Here is a 16,805-nt window from a genome sequence, read left to right on the forward strand (position 1 = left end):
TGCTCAGCGAAGAGCTAGAAATGAAAGTGCTTAATTTGTCAAAAATGATTACACTGGCATTGTGAACAGCAAAATGTGAGCAAATCCCTTTAACACTAGAACCGCGGCACTTTCGGTATACCTAGAACCGCGGACTGGGTCAAATTGACCCAAACTGTGAAAAAACGGTATTTCATAGCGAAAAAACAGGAATTTATTTTTGGTTCCTGGGTTTTTCCTTACTCTTATTCAATGTTGCTTAATTGCATATTCATAATGGAGAATTATATTTTTTTATGAATATATAATGGACTTCAAAATTAGCTAAAAAATGATGTAATTCAGTAAAAATAAGACTTAGTATACATTATTTACTATATTCAGTCCAAAAACATTTTTCAGTAATCTTATAATAGGACAAAGATGTAAAATAAGCGTGTCAAATTGAATATGAGAAAGTCTATAATATGATTCTGTCAAATAAGTATTGATTTCTTACTGATAAGTAGAATTTATAATGAGCAGTTGAGCAAATTTTTTTTATATTATTCTTGCACATTCATCGCATGTTGAAGTTGCACATCCCATGCAAAAATTAACAGTTTTGTTTCCACGTTTTTATGTTACCTGACACATCAGATCGTTTATTTTTATTTATTACTATTAATAATTTATTTATTTATTTATACTTTTGCGAAAGGGCAACACGTATGATGAACGCAGTTTTTCAATAAGATTTTAGAGGAACTGCTTTCCAAAAACTAATTCTGGCCTTCTGTACTGCTCTATAAAAAATACAGGAATATGTTTATAGTGAGGTCCAGGATGTTGTAGAAAACGTCTGTGATATGCCACCTTCACCAAATATTTTCTGGGCATTTGATTGCTACAACTACGATCGTTACACTTTGCTGAATTGTAGGGGGAAATAGTTTCTGTGTGTGTGGAAGCTTTTTGGGGCTACTACTGCCAATATCGACTGCCAGATGAAGCGTGCTGAATAATGAAGAACTTATATTGTTCTTTCCTTGATAAATTGTAATTGTGGCATCGTTGTTCTATAAAACTGTAGTTTCACTATCTTTATTGTATCAGATAATATTGCTCTTCGATTTCGTCTCACCGTCTCTACTAAGCTCGTATTTTTTGGCTTTTAGCATTTGAGCCAGCTTCAGTGTAGTGAAAAAAAAGTGTCGGTTGAGGCATTTCTGCCCTTGTTCTCAAATGACTTGATCAGTTGTATCACTATGTGCTCTGAAAGAGAGAGAGATTCGTTGGACGCTGATACATCCCAAGATTTGGAAATCCATTCAAAACGTATTTGGTGCAGGCCAGAATTTTATTCTTTTCCTGTGACATCGTTTGCCTACAGAAATTTCAACTACACGTTTTTTCTAGAGTTAAACTTTTACTCCCCCAAAATCTTTATTGAGTCTCGTCAGAATTCCAGGTATTCAAGTTTACAAAGGAAAAAAAAAAATATTTAGCTCTACTTGCCATTCCTCCATTGAAAAAAGATAATCTGCTCTGACAATGAATTGGCCTTGACCTTGAAAGACCTTTATTCTTCACTATCTTCATTTGCAAATACTTTTTAGAAAGGGTAACCGCTTCCAAGAAAATTATAGACCCCTTTTTTCCTATAGACCAGTACGTTGGTCAAAATGACCCAAACCGCGGTTCTAGGTATAAGTGCTTATAGCTCTAGAACACGAAATGGGAATATAATGAAATTTTCGTGAATTAATATTCATATGATATCATGAAAAGTCACGAAATTTGTTTAACATCTGCCGGTAAGTTTTTGAGATAAATGAAAACAAAGTTTGATTTGGGTCAAATTGACCCACTCCGCGGTTCTAGTGTTAAATCTGAATCATGTATATATAGTTTTTATAATTGCATTTTTATTGGGTTACTGTATTTTTGAAATATGTGGCATCCATATTTGTTAGTCAACTTTTTCTCAGCCACCTCGTTGGGCATTTTTCTTGTATTTGTATTTAAGAAAAGGATGGACAACGCAGTAAAACCATCACCTTGACTTATTTACATTAAACCTTGTAATTTACGCATTTTGCACTGTGCTTTTGGAAGTTTTCGTGAAGGAGCGTCACTCTTAAAAAACTTTCATGTCTTCATAATTTGCTGTGCATCAAAGAAGAGATTTTACACACTGGGCTTAGGAAGACTCCTCGAAAAGAAAGAGTGTACTATATTGTGTAAAGAGAACAGGATAGAATTATCTGTGGCCAAAAATTATTTTTGTTATCGAGTCATTTGTCATTTTGCTTTGGCTCGAGTATAGGGTACTGAAATAGTGCTGATTTTTTTTTATTAAAAAAATAAATATAAATACAATTTTCAGGGATTTTCTTTTATTATGCTATGATTATGTTTCTTGGGGGTACTCCTCCCCGCCCCGTCTTACTTTTTCTAATTTTTTGAGTGGGAGCCCTGCTCTTGAGCCTAATCTGTATATTTTGTACTTGCGTATTAACATAAATTTTCAATACATTTGAGGCCTATGCTCGATCCTTGTTAGCGGTATTGCTAACCTAGTTATTTTCCAACTGGATCTGGTCTTCTTTTTTTTTGGCCATTTAAGTTGGAAAAAATACGTCTATAGTTACTAGTTGTTTTTCTAGTCTTTTTCAAAAATTTCTCTGTATACTAGTATTCTATTATTAAATTACATGAGAATACGGGAATGTCCCGGGAAATACAGGGCGTATGGTGATCCAAATAATGACTAAAATTAGTGGGAGGGGTACAACCCCTTCGTTGTTTTAAGTTCGGAAAATTTTTTGACTGTTGGCAACACTGCTCGTTAGCCAACCCGTTAAGATTCCATTTACCACTTTCTCGGACTGTGAATCCAAAATTAACCTTACAGAGCGCTCCATTGGTTGTGTATAGCACGAAAAGCTAACATTTCGTCCTATTTGTAAGGGACGTATAGCCGTTATCGATGTACACAGATGTGTCGATGTGAGACACATATCGATGTGTGTCTTTATTTCGTCTGAGCTACATTTGCCTACAATTAATGTTATTGCTAAACGGGACCGCGCATGGCGTTCATACATGTTCTTAAGGCAGTGTTTTTCAATCTGTAGTCCGCGGACCCCCGAGTGTCCTTATACTGTAGTATTCTATAAGGAGGTCCGCGGGATCATTTCCATTTACTAACATTGCATGAATTTTTTGCTGTGAAGTTGTAATTTATTTCTTCAATTTTTTACGATATGCAAATTATAAAGAATACATTTTGTGGATTTTATGAAAAAGTGGTATCAAAATTGACCTTCTGACGCTGCATGGGGTCCACGGAACATTGACGTTCACCAGAGGGAGTCCGCGGTACATTGACCTTCACTACAGAGGTTCCGTGACATCAGAAAGGTTGAGAAACGCTGCTCTATATAAGGGGAGAAAATTTTAGGCCTCTGTAGCTTTTTTTAATGGTAGAGCAATCGCCCGTGCTGCGAGAGGTTGGTAGTTCGATTCCCCGTGGAGGCATGTGAATTTTCTTTTCGAACTTAAATGTCCGCTTGGTATCCAGTCTTTTGTACTTTGTATAAACAGCGGAGAGACATCGTTCTCTCTAAATCATGTTTTATTGCAAATTGTCTCGATTCGGACGACGATTATGGAGATAGAAAATTTTAACCGAAATCCCCATGGAATTTTGCTCATTTCTTACGTGAACATTTCCTCGCTATTAGAACCCGATCCGCGAAATTTCATTGTTTGTGAATTTTTAAGCAAATCCTGTTTTAGGCCGGTATTACAGTTTACACTATAAAAGTTTGATAAAATCCCTATTATAAAACTCAAAAAATTCAACCAATAAAGCTCATAGGTTACATTCGAGCAAATGCAACCTATAATCTTATTGGTTGAATTTTTCAAGTTTTATAAAAGGACTTTTAGAAAACTTTTATAGTGTAATACCGGCTTTACAGCGAATATTCCGATTTTCGACTGCGATGAGGGTACAAAAGATACCAACCAATTGTGATGAAATTTCAGTTTTTATTGGCATTACAGACGGTCTCCTTTTCTACCGTAGATACAATACTTTTATAACCATTTTAATCTTATGCCTATGTTTTCTACGCTATTCGATTCTTAGAGGAAGGAGGTATAAGGGGTTTTTACACCTCTAATAACGTTATTACAGTCAACGCGATTTCGGTTTCTATGACCTACCGTATCAGTGACTCATTTTAATAAAAACGTTAATTTTTTTCCCCCGTTTTTAGCAGAACCTATTGAGAAAAGCAGCGAAATACTTGTCAAAAGAATATAATTATATTTGACAGAAATTTAAGTACGGTATTAAATACTCTTGGAAACTGGATTGAAAAAGTAGATTATCGATATTTTTTCAAAATAGTCTAGTGAGTGAGTTCTCTATTTACCAATTACACGATGTGTAAATTTCGTAAACGTGCTCAGTTTTTTTTTACATAAACTAAATATTTTAAGTCATCGCGTTCTACGTTTAAAAGGATTTTTTTAACCGATGTAAATTCATCGCAACCATCAACGTTGAAGGCTAATCACAAGGGTGATCGCAAAAGATTTTTATATTAAAAATTCCGTTTAAGCTTTGCAAAAGCGGAAATTTCTTATGGTTTGGTTTTTGGCCGTGTAATATTGACGTTTAAAAAAATATCTTAATTCATTAAAATCTCAAATTTTCTTATAAATTAGAGACAGGAGATTTTATAGTAAGCGAAAAGCTATTCCCAAATTTAAATCGGGATCTAGATTCACGTGCAATATTTTCTTCAAATTTGTGGCACGTAAATTAAATTATTATTAATAGTGATTGACTTTTGTCTCTGATATTCAAATTTTGAAGGGGGAAAAAAATAGATTCATAAAATTTCAGAGAAAATTTTTTTGGTGCTAGTATATATATATAGTTTTTGAATAAAAAGTGTACGGATTGATGTCGTTTGTCTCTAAAAACATTTTACATCGTGGGCCACCGACGTATGGAACCACTAATCAAACGAGGTCCCAAAATCCTTGCAAAATTTTAATCTAATTTTTTTTATTTTTCATACGTCGATGTTGTTCCATACTTCGATTCTATTTTGTTATTGGCAATTCGGTTTAGAGTCCTCTTTATTCTTTACTGAGGTTAAAGTGCTCCAAACAGGGCTGTCGCAAGAGCGCCATGAGCCTTTCAAACAAAGTGATATTTTGGGGGCCCCCTAATTAGCTGAAAGTATGTACCTACTTACAAATTTTTATGCTTCCTCCATTATCACGAGGCCCCTTATGCACTTCAGGCACTGTTGGGCCCCATGCTTTAAGACGGCACAGTCTCCAAATAGGTTCGATCCCCTCGAACTTGGCAAGATGGCTGTCTTAACATCCCTCACCTAAAGAAAATATCAAATGTGTGATATCCGAATTACCTGCACCAGAAATTTTAGAAAGCATTTCAAAATTTGTAAGTTGAAGTTATGGACTTCAACTTCTTCACCCATTTTAGAGGGTAAAAACAATTTTACTTGCTAATGATTACGAATTGTTCAAGTTTAGGCAGGCCATATTTACTCAAGAAAAATATGGGATATTGAGATTCCAAAGACAGGAAAATACGGAACATCGCCAATTATTGCCAAAAATTATGCCAAAAAGAAGAAAAAATGCCAACTATTGCTAAAACCACTGAAAAATCGCTAACGACGGAAAATGAAGCACTATTGCGAATTTCCTGGATTAAAATTAAATCCATGAAATAAAACATTTAAACAAAACAAATATGTGAGATAAATTCTTGTTTATTGTCGTAATTATCGTAATGTATAATTTATGAGTTAGGAAGATAATTTTATCCTCCTGTGATTTTAATGAATAATAAAAATTCTAGTTGGCTTCGTTGAAAATACGTGAAAAATACGGAAATGTCCCGGAAACAGGATAATTTAACACAACCAGGCTATCACTGAAGTGATGTTAGCTCAGTGCCCCGAAGAGGACGTGGTTGTGCCGAGAAAAAATACAACTGGTGACCCGGCCGGATGAGTCCCCCTCCCACTAGTCAAGCACTCCCTCGACATATCAGGCAGAAAATCATGAGATATGGGTTATTTATACAAGATGAACACTATCGACCGCCCAATAGTTACACATGTGATTCCTTGTGAAAAACTAATGTGGAAAAGTGTTTTCACACAAAAAGTTTTTTTTGATTTGACCAATAATTATGGAGTTTACGCCTTAAAAATTGGTTATTTCATAATCCTGCCAAATTCACCAAAAACGTGTAACTTGCCGTTTTTGAAGCTGTTAATAATGCTATTAAGCTCAAGAGAAATCGAGAAGGCAAACACCAGTTTTTTTTTCTTGTGTGTGTGTGCACTTTTCAAATGTTTACCTGGTTGTTATACCAAAAAATGAAAATGCTTTTGCTTTCATCAAAGCACAAATCGTCACGAACGATGCAAACGAGCTCAACGTCTGTGTTCATTTGATTTTCTTCTTTTAACCCATTTGCACCCACTGTACTCATTTGAGTACAGCTTCACAAGAAAACGTACGTGTTCCAAATTTTTGTTAAATGAAAAAAAAGGGGCCGGAACTGGGGGGAGGGGCTGGGCGGCAAATTTTTGGAAGCACAAAACTCTCAAACTATTTGTTTCGGTCAACTTTGCTTGATCTACAATATAATATTGTTAGGTACATGAGCAGTAAAAACTAACAAAATTCGCAAAGAGATGGTATTTTTTCGGCCCGAAATATAATGAGAAATTGAATTTTGTGGATGTTATGCCGAAACTGATATTTAGAAAGAAAAGTGATTTGTCTCCTCCGGGAATCGAACCTGGGTCCCCTTGTATACCGGGCAAGTGCGCTAACCAATACACCAGAGACACTCTTTTCAGTTCCAGGAATTGAAAAAGTAGCTGTAGACCTGTTGCTCTGCGGCGAGACTAATAGGGAGATCGGCTCGCATTCGCACCTCGAAGTTGAGAACCGCAGAAAACCAACTTCAGCCGACCACCACTGCGGCGACGTTGGGGTTTGAACCCAGATCCTCGAGATGCGAATCCGTCACTATGACCACTCGACCACCAGTGGCGATAAAATTACACTACCAATAGTGAAAGAAGGCTTCTATAACGGGATTTAATATTTCAGTTAATTTTCAATTGATCAGTTCACTGACAATTTTCTGCTGCGAGAGAAATTCACGTTTGTTGGGTGTTTGGCACGTCAAAAAATTCAAAACGTCATATAACTCCTGAAATATTAGTCCGATCCTAAAACAAAAAACACTTTACGGTGAATTAGTTTTTCACAAAGAATCACGTGTGTAATTATTGGATGGTTGATTATCCACCCTGTGTCCAAATGCGCGACATGAAACGAATACGGGATAGTCAGCATGCAGAAAATTAAAAAGGGATAAAGAGTTAAATAATGTCCCGGAAGATACGTCACGTGATTCAACTTTATATTCGGGCGTGTGTATTTTCCATGTGCGTTTACGAACGTTCATAAAAATTTTTACAGGGAGAATAATCGGCCATTTATGGCCATCCATTAATTTTGCCGTTAGGCGACAAGACCAATACCACCGGACTGTACGAAATCGGATTTGAATTCTGTCAACACCTCAACCCACGTATTACTCATTCTTGAACTGGTTTTGTTTCAGTTCGTTTTCTTAAAATTCTAAAAGAGTAAATGACAATCAATGAGGCAAGTTTGTTTAAATTAAATATATCATTTTCTTTCCTCTTATTTTTAACTTATTATTCTATCAATGTCAGTGTGACTTGTTCAGTTATTGTCTAGTTGTGAAAATGTGATTCAGAAGCAGATCTGAAAAAAAAAAAAACTTTCCCAAGAAGTTTCCAAAACTCTGAAATAACATACAATTACTAATTTTCAGTTTGCTATCTCATGCTACGTTTGCTTGTGTTAAAAAAATTTAAAAAGTTAAAAATTGGAAAAAAACATTTTCAATTGGAGGAAAGGAATCCCATTATTTTGAAATCTTTAAACATGAAAATCATGTACACAAAATAGATCATTTTGAGTCTTATAAGCCTTAAAGTAATAAATACAAAAATCGGAAATTTTTTTATTTAATCTAGCTGAATTTTACTGGTGAATTTTTCAATAAAGATCATATTAAAAATATCTTTGTAATATATATATGGGGAGATTGTTCTTCAACTGAAATTACGTGAAGGATTTCTTCATTTTGTATGTTATCGTGATATTTTTGTCTCTTCCTTGATCCTGTGTAAAGAATAAGACATTGCTGTCACATAAAGTTAAGAGGTCTTTTTTTAAATCACAAACACTGCCTGTGTGCCCATCACCATCAGAGAAGTGATAGTAACTGGCATAGGCAAACTTAAATCAGTATGCTATAACTTGAGTGGGATGTTTATTTAAGGTATCAATTAATAACTTAAGAGTAAAAAATTATAGGTGAAAGCATAGAGGAGGTGAAAGCATATCACTCGTGAGCACCAAGATTTTGCCTTTTTTTTTTGCCAGCTGGTGATTTTAAATTTCCAATTCATCAACTCATGAACACTTGTTTATCTTCTCAATGATTGCCAGGATTGTGCATCTTCTTGTTCAAAGTCTCTCAAATCCACTATGGACATTTTTCCATATGTTGTTGCTGTAGTCCACAGTTGTTTCACAGCTCATGTCAAGCAGCCAAAAGAACATGTAAAAGATTCTCTACCCAAAATTTAATAAAATGGAACATTGTATAAGATTCGATCCAGTTATCATAAAGATATTTCTAACCATCCACAACTCCAGTCTATCAGCATTCATCGCAAGGTCCCGGATTTGAACTCCACTCAGAGATGCCACTGTACTCTAATTTACCTGGGTCCCTTATTAATTAAAATCTGGGTCATTTTTGACTGAAGTGAGTCCCTCAAAAAAAATTTATCTTGAAAAAAAATTATGCCCCCATAATTCACTGGTATCTCTATGAATTTTCTTCCAGCATGTCCCAGGTCTTTGATTACCTGCTTATATTTCTTTGTTGAGACTGAGCGGTGGGTCATGTTCTGGATAGGAGAAGAAGAAGACGTGAATCAAGTAACTCATTTCTAAAAACATGTTCTATCCAAAGGTTCATTTACTTTCATTGTCTACTAGTAGGAAAAGCTTGCAAAGAAACTCATTAGCACTGAGAATTTAATGTATGGAATTCTGCACATGTAATTAATCTGAAACAAAGTACAGTTCATCCCGCTTATAACGTTTTTCCCATTTAGAACGTTTTTTCACTTAGTACAACTTATTTTCGTGGTCCTAACAATAAGTAATTCTCATTAAGATTTCCTGTTTAAAGTGTTTTCCTATTTACAATGTTTTTTATGATGGTCTCTCGGACACTTATCTTCTGATTCCCCTATTCATACTTTGGTTTTCCTGGTAAAATTATTTTATTTTCCCTCCCTGATGGTCCACCACTCTGATCTGTCGCCATTTAACTGTCACATATTTTCACACCTGAATATGGAAGCTATGTAAGATTTGTGTTGGAGAAACTTAACAGTGTGCTTACGTGTGTGTGGTCAGCATTTGGTGTGTTCAGTAGGTGGTGCCATCTATCTAGCGCCACTACTAGATACTTTCTCAAACGGGACAAGTACACATTTTGGCACACCCTTGTAATGTAGAAGAAGCAGTTATAAAAGTTGAATTTTTTTTTTTGGTGCCCCCCTCTTGTCCAGAGCCCAGGACACTAGACCCGCCTGTCCCTGTCCCTCCCAGTTGCGGCCCTGCATCTATCCTCCAAACTGGTAATGTGCGCATTTGAAGTTTAATATATGCATATTTGCATTGTGGGTCTGTGTGATCGCCGTGGCAACCAGAAGTTTTTTCAAAGGAATAGCCAACTGAAAATTTGAAACCCTTATAAAAGCAATCGCAGGTTCCAAAGCCGGATTGTCACCGAAAGCAAAATTTTCGGGGAATTATAAAGGGCCTCTTCCTCCCTCCCTCCCCCCCCCCCCCCCCCGCGAAGATCAAAAACTAAAAATATTTTTGTAGAAAATAAAAATATTGTAATAAAATAATTTCTTTTATACTATCTGTTGATTTAAAATTATTTTTGAGTGTTAGTGACCCAGACTTTCTGTAAAGAATTAGATCCTTGTGTCCCTCCAAAAACCGATTCTGCATACACACGCGTGATTTTCGCGATGTGAAACGGTGACTACCACATAGCAGCTAGATGACAAAACTGGATATTCAAGGTTGAGTTTTTACAGATTTGTTTTTTTCCACGATATCGGGGAAAGTTTTATAATTTGAACGGGCGTTCCAATTCTATACGATTAAAAAAAATGTGCATCCCCAATATTGTAGGAACAAGACGAATTTACGCCATATAGATACGGTCTTTGAATGCCTGTAGATAGCCACGAAAGTACCGTAATTTCCCATATGTAACCAGAAGGGAGAAAATCCGCAGGGTAATAAAAAATCCGAAATTTGGAACTTCTGTACACGGGCCCCTCATTCAGGGAAGCAACTAGATCCCTCTTATTCTTCAACAACCTGCATGTATATCAATACAGTACAGTGTACAAAGTAGTAAAACCACATTTCAAGATTGTGCGATCATGATACATGGTAAATAGAAAGGGAAAAGGTTTGGGGATGTTTTTCTACTTTTTCCTTCTTAGAATTAGGAAAGGACACTTGAAAAAAAATTTTATGCATCCTTTTCCGAAGTTCCGGGTATTTGACGTGTTATAGCGAGTCAATGGCATCTCTGCCCACTTGTGCCACAGTAGTGGTTTGCTAAGTTAATTTTCTTTGATTCCCAACTTCGAGGCGTGAATTGAATGCGAGCCCATCTCCGCGTTAAAAAGTCTCATCATAGGGAGTAACAGGACTACAGAGAGTACAAATATTCAATCGTCACACTTCACTCACATCATTTCTGAAATATAGATGGCAGCACTGAAAAATCAGACACAACACTAGACATGCACTCAGACGGTTAGGTACACACACTTACACTTCCGGCACAACTCACTAGGTAGTAAATTGCCCATTGTGATAGACCTGAGTTGTGTTCAGTTAAAAGAGAAAGAAAGCATTAACACAATTTTTTACTGTTTTTAGAAACCAGAAGAGACAAGTTGTGTTGTTATTTGGGTCGCCTACATCATTATGTGTGGTGTTGTGTGTGCAACAATCTTTTAAATCACCAGACAAGCAGATGTAGTTATACATGTTCATGTATCACTCTCCCATGTCACCAAACTCTCTATCACAATTTTTGTGGACAGGGGACCATCTGTGGTTGCCTCAGGTTAGGCAGGGAAGGAATCTTTTTTTTTTTTTTTTTTTTTTATCTTTGGGATCGAACCATTACTGTAACTAGGGAAAAAATTTACGCTTATTTTGCATAATTTTTTCCTTTTTAAGCGGCTCCCCTCAAGAGCATGTGTGTCCCGGGGCCCTGAGAAGGTATGCTACGGCCCTGGATCAAATCTGGTGAGAACCTCTGCAGTGGTATTTGAGCATTTTATCACTGCGCCAGCCATGCCATTGTACAAATATTAAAGTTAAATAATTTTAATGAATAGTCTGGTTTTGAAGAAGCTCAGTTTATCATTCCTTCTTATTTTAATATTGATGATTAATGATTTTTTCCCCATCATTTAAGCTGTAAGTTATTTGATTTTTTTACTTTTTGAACAGGAAATTTCCAGCCTTCCAATGATATGAAACTGAAATTTTATTCATACTTCAAACAAGCAACTGAAGGACCATGCGATATACCAAAGCCAGCGTTTTGGGATTACATTGGTAAAGCCAAGTGGTAAGTATTAAAGCACTGAAATTTTATATATGTTACCGCTAAAGTGCAGAAATCAGTTATTCTACAAACTATCTAGGTATTGTGCAGATTAACTAGGGTGATCCGTTAATGTGCAGAAAATTGTTTCATTTCTCAAATTACCTAGATAATCTGCACATTACGTAACTACTAGGCACTCATTAAAGTGAAAATAAGATCTTTTCAATCCAAAAAAAAAATATTTCAAAAACCGCACTTTAATTTCTGAAAGTATCTTTTAATTTCTGAAAGTATCTATGATGGTTTTTTTTTTCATTAGCTAGTTGTTACTGACTGTGCAATTTTTTCTACAAGCATTGCGTTATACGTTAAAAAATATTTTTCTCAACGAGATTGGCGAGAGTCAGCCATACCTGACCGAGGCCGTGCATCGATACATTGGTTAAGAGACTTTCGTTGTCATAGCAATGAGTGTAAAAGTGGAGGGGGAAGGAAATGAGAGAAACAAACTTTTGAACTTTAACGATACGGAAGCTGTTAATATGCACATTACCTAGGTAAAATGCGGAAAACTCTTGATTCCACACGTTAACGGAGCAAATCAGATTAGCTAGGTAATGTGCACATTAACGGCTTTCGAGCTTTCACGGTAACATATATGCACCTATATGTATTTTCAGTTAATATATTACTTTGTCACATTTAAAAAATATTAGTGTTTCATATATGAGGAAAGCTTGATCTAATAATCGCCCCCAAAGCAGAATGTGCCAAAATCCGCGACGTACGTCGCAGAACAATTTGGAAGACTTCTAAGAAAAAGGGAAAAAAACACTATTACATGTATGGGGATTTTTACCGCAGAACATCTCCAGTCAGGTGAGGGCTCGTCGCAGAATAGTGCTAAACATTCTGCTTTGGGAATAATCGCCTTGGTCTGATGAAAAGGATTTTTAAATCAAGAGTGCATAGAAAAGTCCCAAATATTTTGATATAATGAATAACCTATACGTTTTTGCTTTCGATATAATGACCTTCCAATGTTACATTCATTTTCAATGGGATGATGGAGGTCGTTATAATGCACATTGACTGTAGAATCTTTCCCCCTCCCATGTGTAACTATTGACTAAATGCAAGATGGAAGCATTCTTTTGCCGACTGATTGTAGTACAAACCTTTGTTTCTTTTATCGAGAAAGCTCAAACCTTGTTTCGTCAATACACTCCTTTCCTTTGCAGCTAGGAGAAGGTCCAGTGACATATAATTATTATAGGCCTATTTCTATTTTTAAAAAATAAGAATTATGCAACCGAAATATTAGAGACATTATTTGGCCATAAAGAAAATATGGCTAATCATCTCTTGTATAATAAAAGTTTGCATTTCAATCTGCTGATCAACAGTCACTCCCCCTTCTTTTACTTTGTCCCACCGGCATCCACAAAAGAGGGATTTTGCTGTATGCAACAATTATTCCAACAGTAGAGAGAGAATCAATTTTCATAGGTGATCAGGTGAATAAAAAACCATTTCTCCTTGTAGAAAATGGTCAGTATGCAAATACAGATATAGTAAACTCAGGTATTTAAAAAAAAACAAGTTGTCACTGAAAAAACTGTATTCAAACATTGTTCAAGAAGTGAGACTTCTAAATTCAACTATTAAATCAAGAAAATCAGTCATTTAATTCAGAAACAAGTGTCATAGATATCAGTTACGTTCTTTTTGTGCCATTTAATTTTGTTTTTAAATTGAGAAGATTGTGGAATGATGGTCATTGAATCAAGGTTAAGTTTCATGTTATGTGGATCAGGATTGAGTCATGATAAAAATGTTTCTGAAGTGTTACCTACTGAAAAATCTTGTAAAAAGTACTGAACTTTTTTTTAATACATCTTAGGGATGCTTGGAACAACATTAAAGACATGTCAAAAGAAGAAGCGATGGAGCGTTATGTTAGTGAATTTGTCCAGGTAGATACTATTTTCCATTCATATGAATGACTTAAACCAAATTTGAAGTTAAAAAACAATAGGGTTTACATACATAGTGGTAACTATCAAATACCAAATTAAATGACATTTTAGTCCTACAATTTAGCATATTTTTATTGCTAGATATATCCTAATATTATGCAATATTAGTTATATATAATTAATATTATAATTAATAAGAGTATTGTTTTAAGTATCTAGATAATTTTTTATAATAATAGAAATTAACATCTGTTATAAAAAGAGTACAGCAGATGTTTATATCTGTACTCATATTATAACCAATTGAAGAAATTTTGGAAGAGGTCAAGTATAATCTTTAATTGAAAAATATCAAACCATTCCGTAGTTTTTCCTGTTATAATGATGTCCACTCTGTTGCAGGAAACATTTTTGTAGTTCACAGGCAAAAAAATATAAGAACACTTCAAATTAAGATGTCAAATTATAATTTACCAACCCATGTCTGTCAGAAATAAAAAGCTTTGATTTTGAGTAGCTAAATATATGTAAAAAATAAATGTTTTAAGTGCTATTTTGAAAAAATGAAAAACCATCAAAAGGACAGAAAAAAGTCAAATATGTCAGTCAACTGCTTTTTTTTTCAGCATATGCGTAAGAAATAAAATGATTTCATTATTTTAAGACATAAAACCGCGGAAATAATAATAATTACAGAACTGCCAACTCTCCGGATTCAGGTGAGAGACTCCAGATTTTTCATCCTTCTTCCCGCTCTCCAGATTTGTTAAAATTTCTCCAAATTTTCACAGAAAATTAAATTTTACGCAAGCTTTCACGTTGTCATGACGTCAATGACTGCCGTTGTCGTTAGAAAATACGCCGATAGAGTACAGCCGAGGTCATTTCCATCGAGCAGCAGTAAAAAAAGTCTTGGTGACCGCATTTAAGCAACTGGCAAAGAAGTGACTTTGTTTGTCGGTACCCCGGCCTTTAAGCTCGCTTATGGCTCGAAATAGAGCGTTAAACTTCTGGTATCGTGGTAGCGTTTATCAGCTATCATTCATCAGGGGCATGACCTTGGTTGCCGAAATTCCTGTATAATCGTTATTGTATTCCATTAACATCCGTGCGGTAAACATGTTTTTTCATCAGCAGCTTTGTATTTTGATTTTTAATTGTTTAATTGTTTCCTCCGATTAAATATGTCTTCCGAAAGAAAATATATAAAACTTTAAGCTATATAAAGCTAAATATAAAGCTTTTAAGAGTTCATATACCCAAGATTATCAATCACTGATAGCATCCACGAAAGGAAACTTATGTTTTATGAACAGTATATGTAGTATGATTTCTCTATTCTGCATGGAAAGGCTGACATGGAATTATATTCTGCTCGGGTGGGGCAATGCAGAACCTGCCTTGGGGGGAATGGAACTTTTTCTTAATTGATTTAAAACACATTCAAAATTTTTTTTTCGATCGAGTCTATGATGAGTGCCGGGGGGGGGGGGGTACCCCCTTTAGGAGAATCTCCGGATTTCTGGATTCCAAAAGTTGGCACGTCTATAATTACTTTTTTACAGAGATATTTGTTTTCATAACAGAGTGGATAAAATCCATGACTTTCAGTCATAAAGCCCAAAAAATAAAATATTATTACGAAATAAAAGTGAAAAATATTTTAAATATTAAACTTAGTCATTGTGTGTGTGTAATTTGAGATCAATTTCGAAAATTCAACTTTGAATTTTTCATTTCAAAAATGTGGAATGTACATTTTTTTGGGAATGACCTATATATATATTGTCCAAAATAATTCTGTAAGAGAGTAGAAAAATATTTTATAATCATTTTAAGTATTTATTCTTTGTTTAACATAATCACTTTTAACAGTGCATGTAATCAATGTGTGTATTTTCAATAGGAATTTTTATATTAAAAAGCAATATTTGAGGTTTTTGACATGAAAGTTTAAAATACAGTTTAAACCATCAAAAACTATCATGCATCAAAACCTGCCAACCATGTTGTAAACTAGATCATTCTATTTACTCTTTTGACAGATTTTGAAATCTGAGCCATTCGATGAAAGGGCAGAAGACTATGTACACCTAATGGGTCCATATATATCCTTAGCGCCTAAAGAATTCCAAGAAAAACATCTTAAGACAAATGGGAAGATACCTAGTAAATTAAATAACACTGAAACACCTCAGAATGGACAAGAAGGTGTGTAATTTCTGAAGTAGTTGGTATCAATTTCACATTTTATCATATTTGCAACTGCCAAGGGCTTGTGTATCTGCAAAGTTATTTTATGACCACTTATGTCAGATAATTTTCAACTAGAAAATAAAAATATAATTTTCCCCCTTTTTTTTTAAAAAACGTTTTTGAATAAAACCTACCCAGGCTGGGTTTTTTCATAGTGCTGATTTGAACCTTCTCTGTTCTCTGCATTAGGATCTTTTCTGTTTTATGATCAGATAATTCAATGTTGTATATCAAGTATATTTTCTCATGTAGATTAGATTCAGTATTTTTGTATTCCTTGATCATGTATGCAAGTTTAAAATAAGCAGAGCGAAAAATTGAAGAATTGCTCTAAAAACATGGTGATGTAATACACAAGTGATGCCATATTTCTTAAATCCCTGAACATGCAGAAAAACATATGCAAATACAGTATTAATATTTTGTATTAGGTTGATGATAACCAAATTATCAATAGTAAATATTGCCTCAGTTTTTTTACTATCATTATATCAAATTCCTGGGCAAAACACGTTTGCTTCAGTAAAAAGTGATTACAGTGGAACTTAGTTAATTCGAACTTGATTAACTTGAATTTTAAGAATTCCCCTTCAGTTTCATATCCCATTTAATGTTTAAATTACTGGTTTAATTAAATTTTTTTACTAGTTTTGGATAATTTGAAGTTTGATTCAGATGTGTCATGGGCGAAATGTCTTTTTTTTCCGAATTCCTGGCTAACTTTTAGTCATTATTTTCTTTATTGTGTGGTTCTGATTTTT

At 34.7% G+C, this 16,805-nt stretch overlaps 1 protein-coding gene across 4 annotated transcripts in view; it reads left to right on the top strand.

Moving 5' to 3' along the window:
• Positions 1–16,805, top strand: part of LOC149065476 (acyl-CoA-binding domain-containing protein 5-like) — a 65,219-nt gene that overhangs the window by 24,945 nt on the left and 23,469 nt on the right. For 2 of the 4 annotated variants that reach the window (XM_089253969.1, XM_089253967.1), the window contains exons 1-4: positions 7,600–7,710; positions 11,710–11,830; positions 13,713–13,785; positions 15,834–15,999. In XM_089253969.1, the coding sequence (XP_089110095.1) occupies positions 11,733–11,830; positions 13,713–13,785; positions 15,834–15,999 (337 nt within the window). In that variant the 5' untranslated portion in view covers positions 7,600–7,710; positions 11,710–11,732. Of the gene's footprint in view, positions 1–7,599; positions 7,711–11,709; positions 11,831–13,712; positions 13,786–15,833; positions 16,000–16,805 lie in introns of those variants that run through there. The other 2 variants (XM_089253968.1, XM_089253966.1) reach the window with 1 other exon arrangement.

The sequence above is a fragment of the Pholcus phalangioides genome, unplaced genomic scaffold, assembly GCF_987345545.1.
Source record: "Pholcus phalangioides strain wild (caught in Gottingen) unplaced genomic scaffold, Ppha-v1.0 ptg000039l_1, whole genome shotgun sequence".
NCBI lineage: Eukaryota > Metazoa > Arthropoda > Arachnida > Araneae > Pholcidae > Pholcus > Pholcus phalangioides.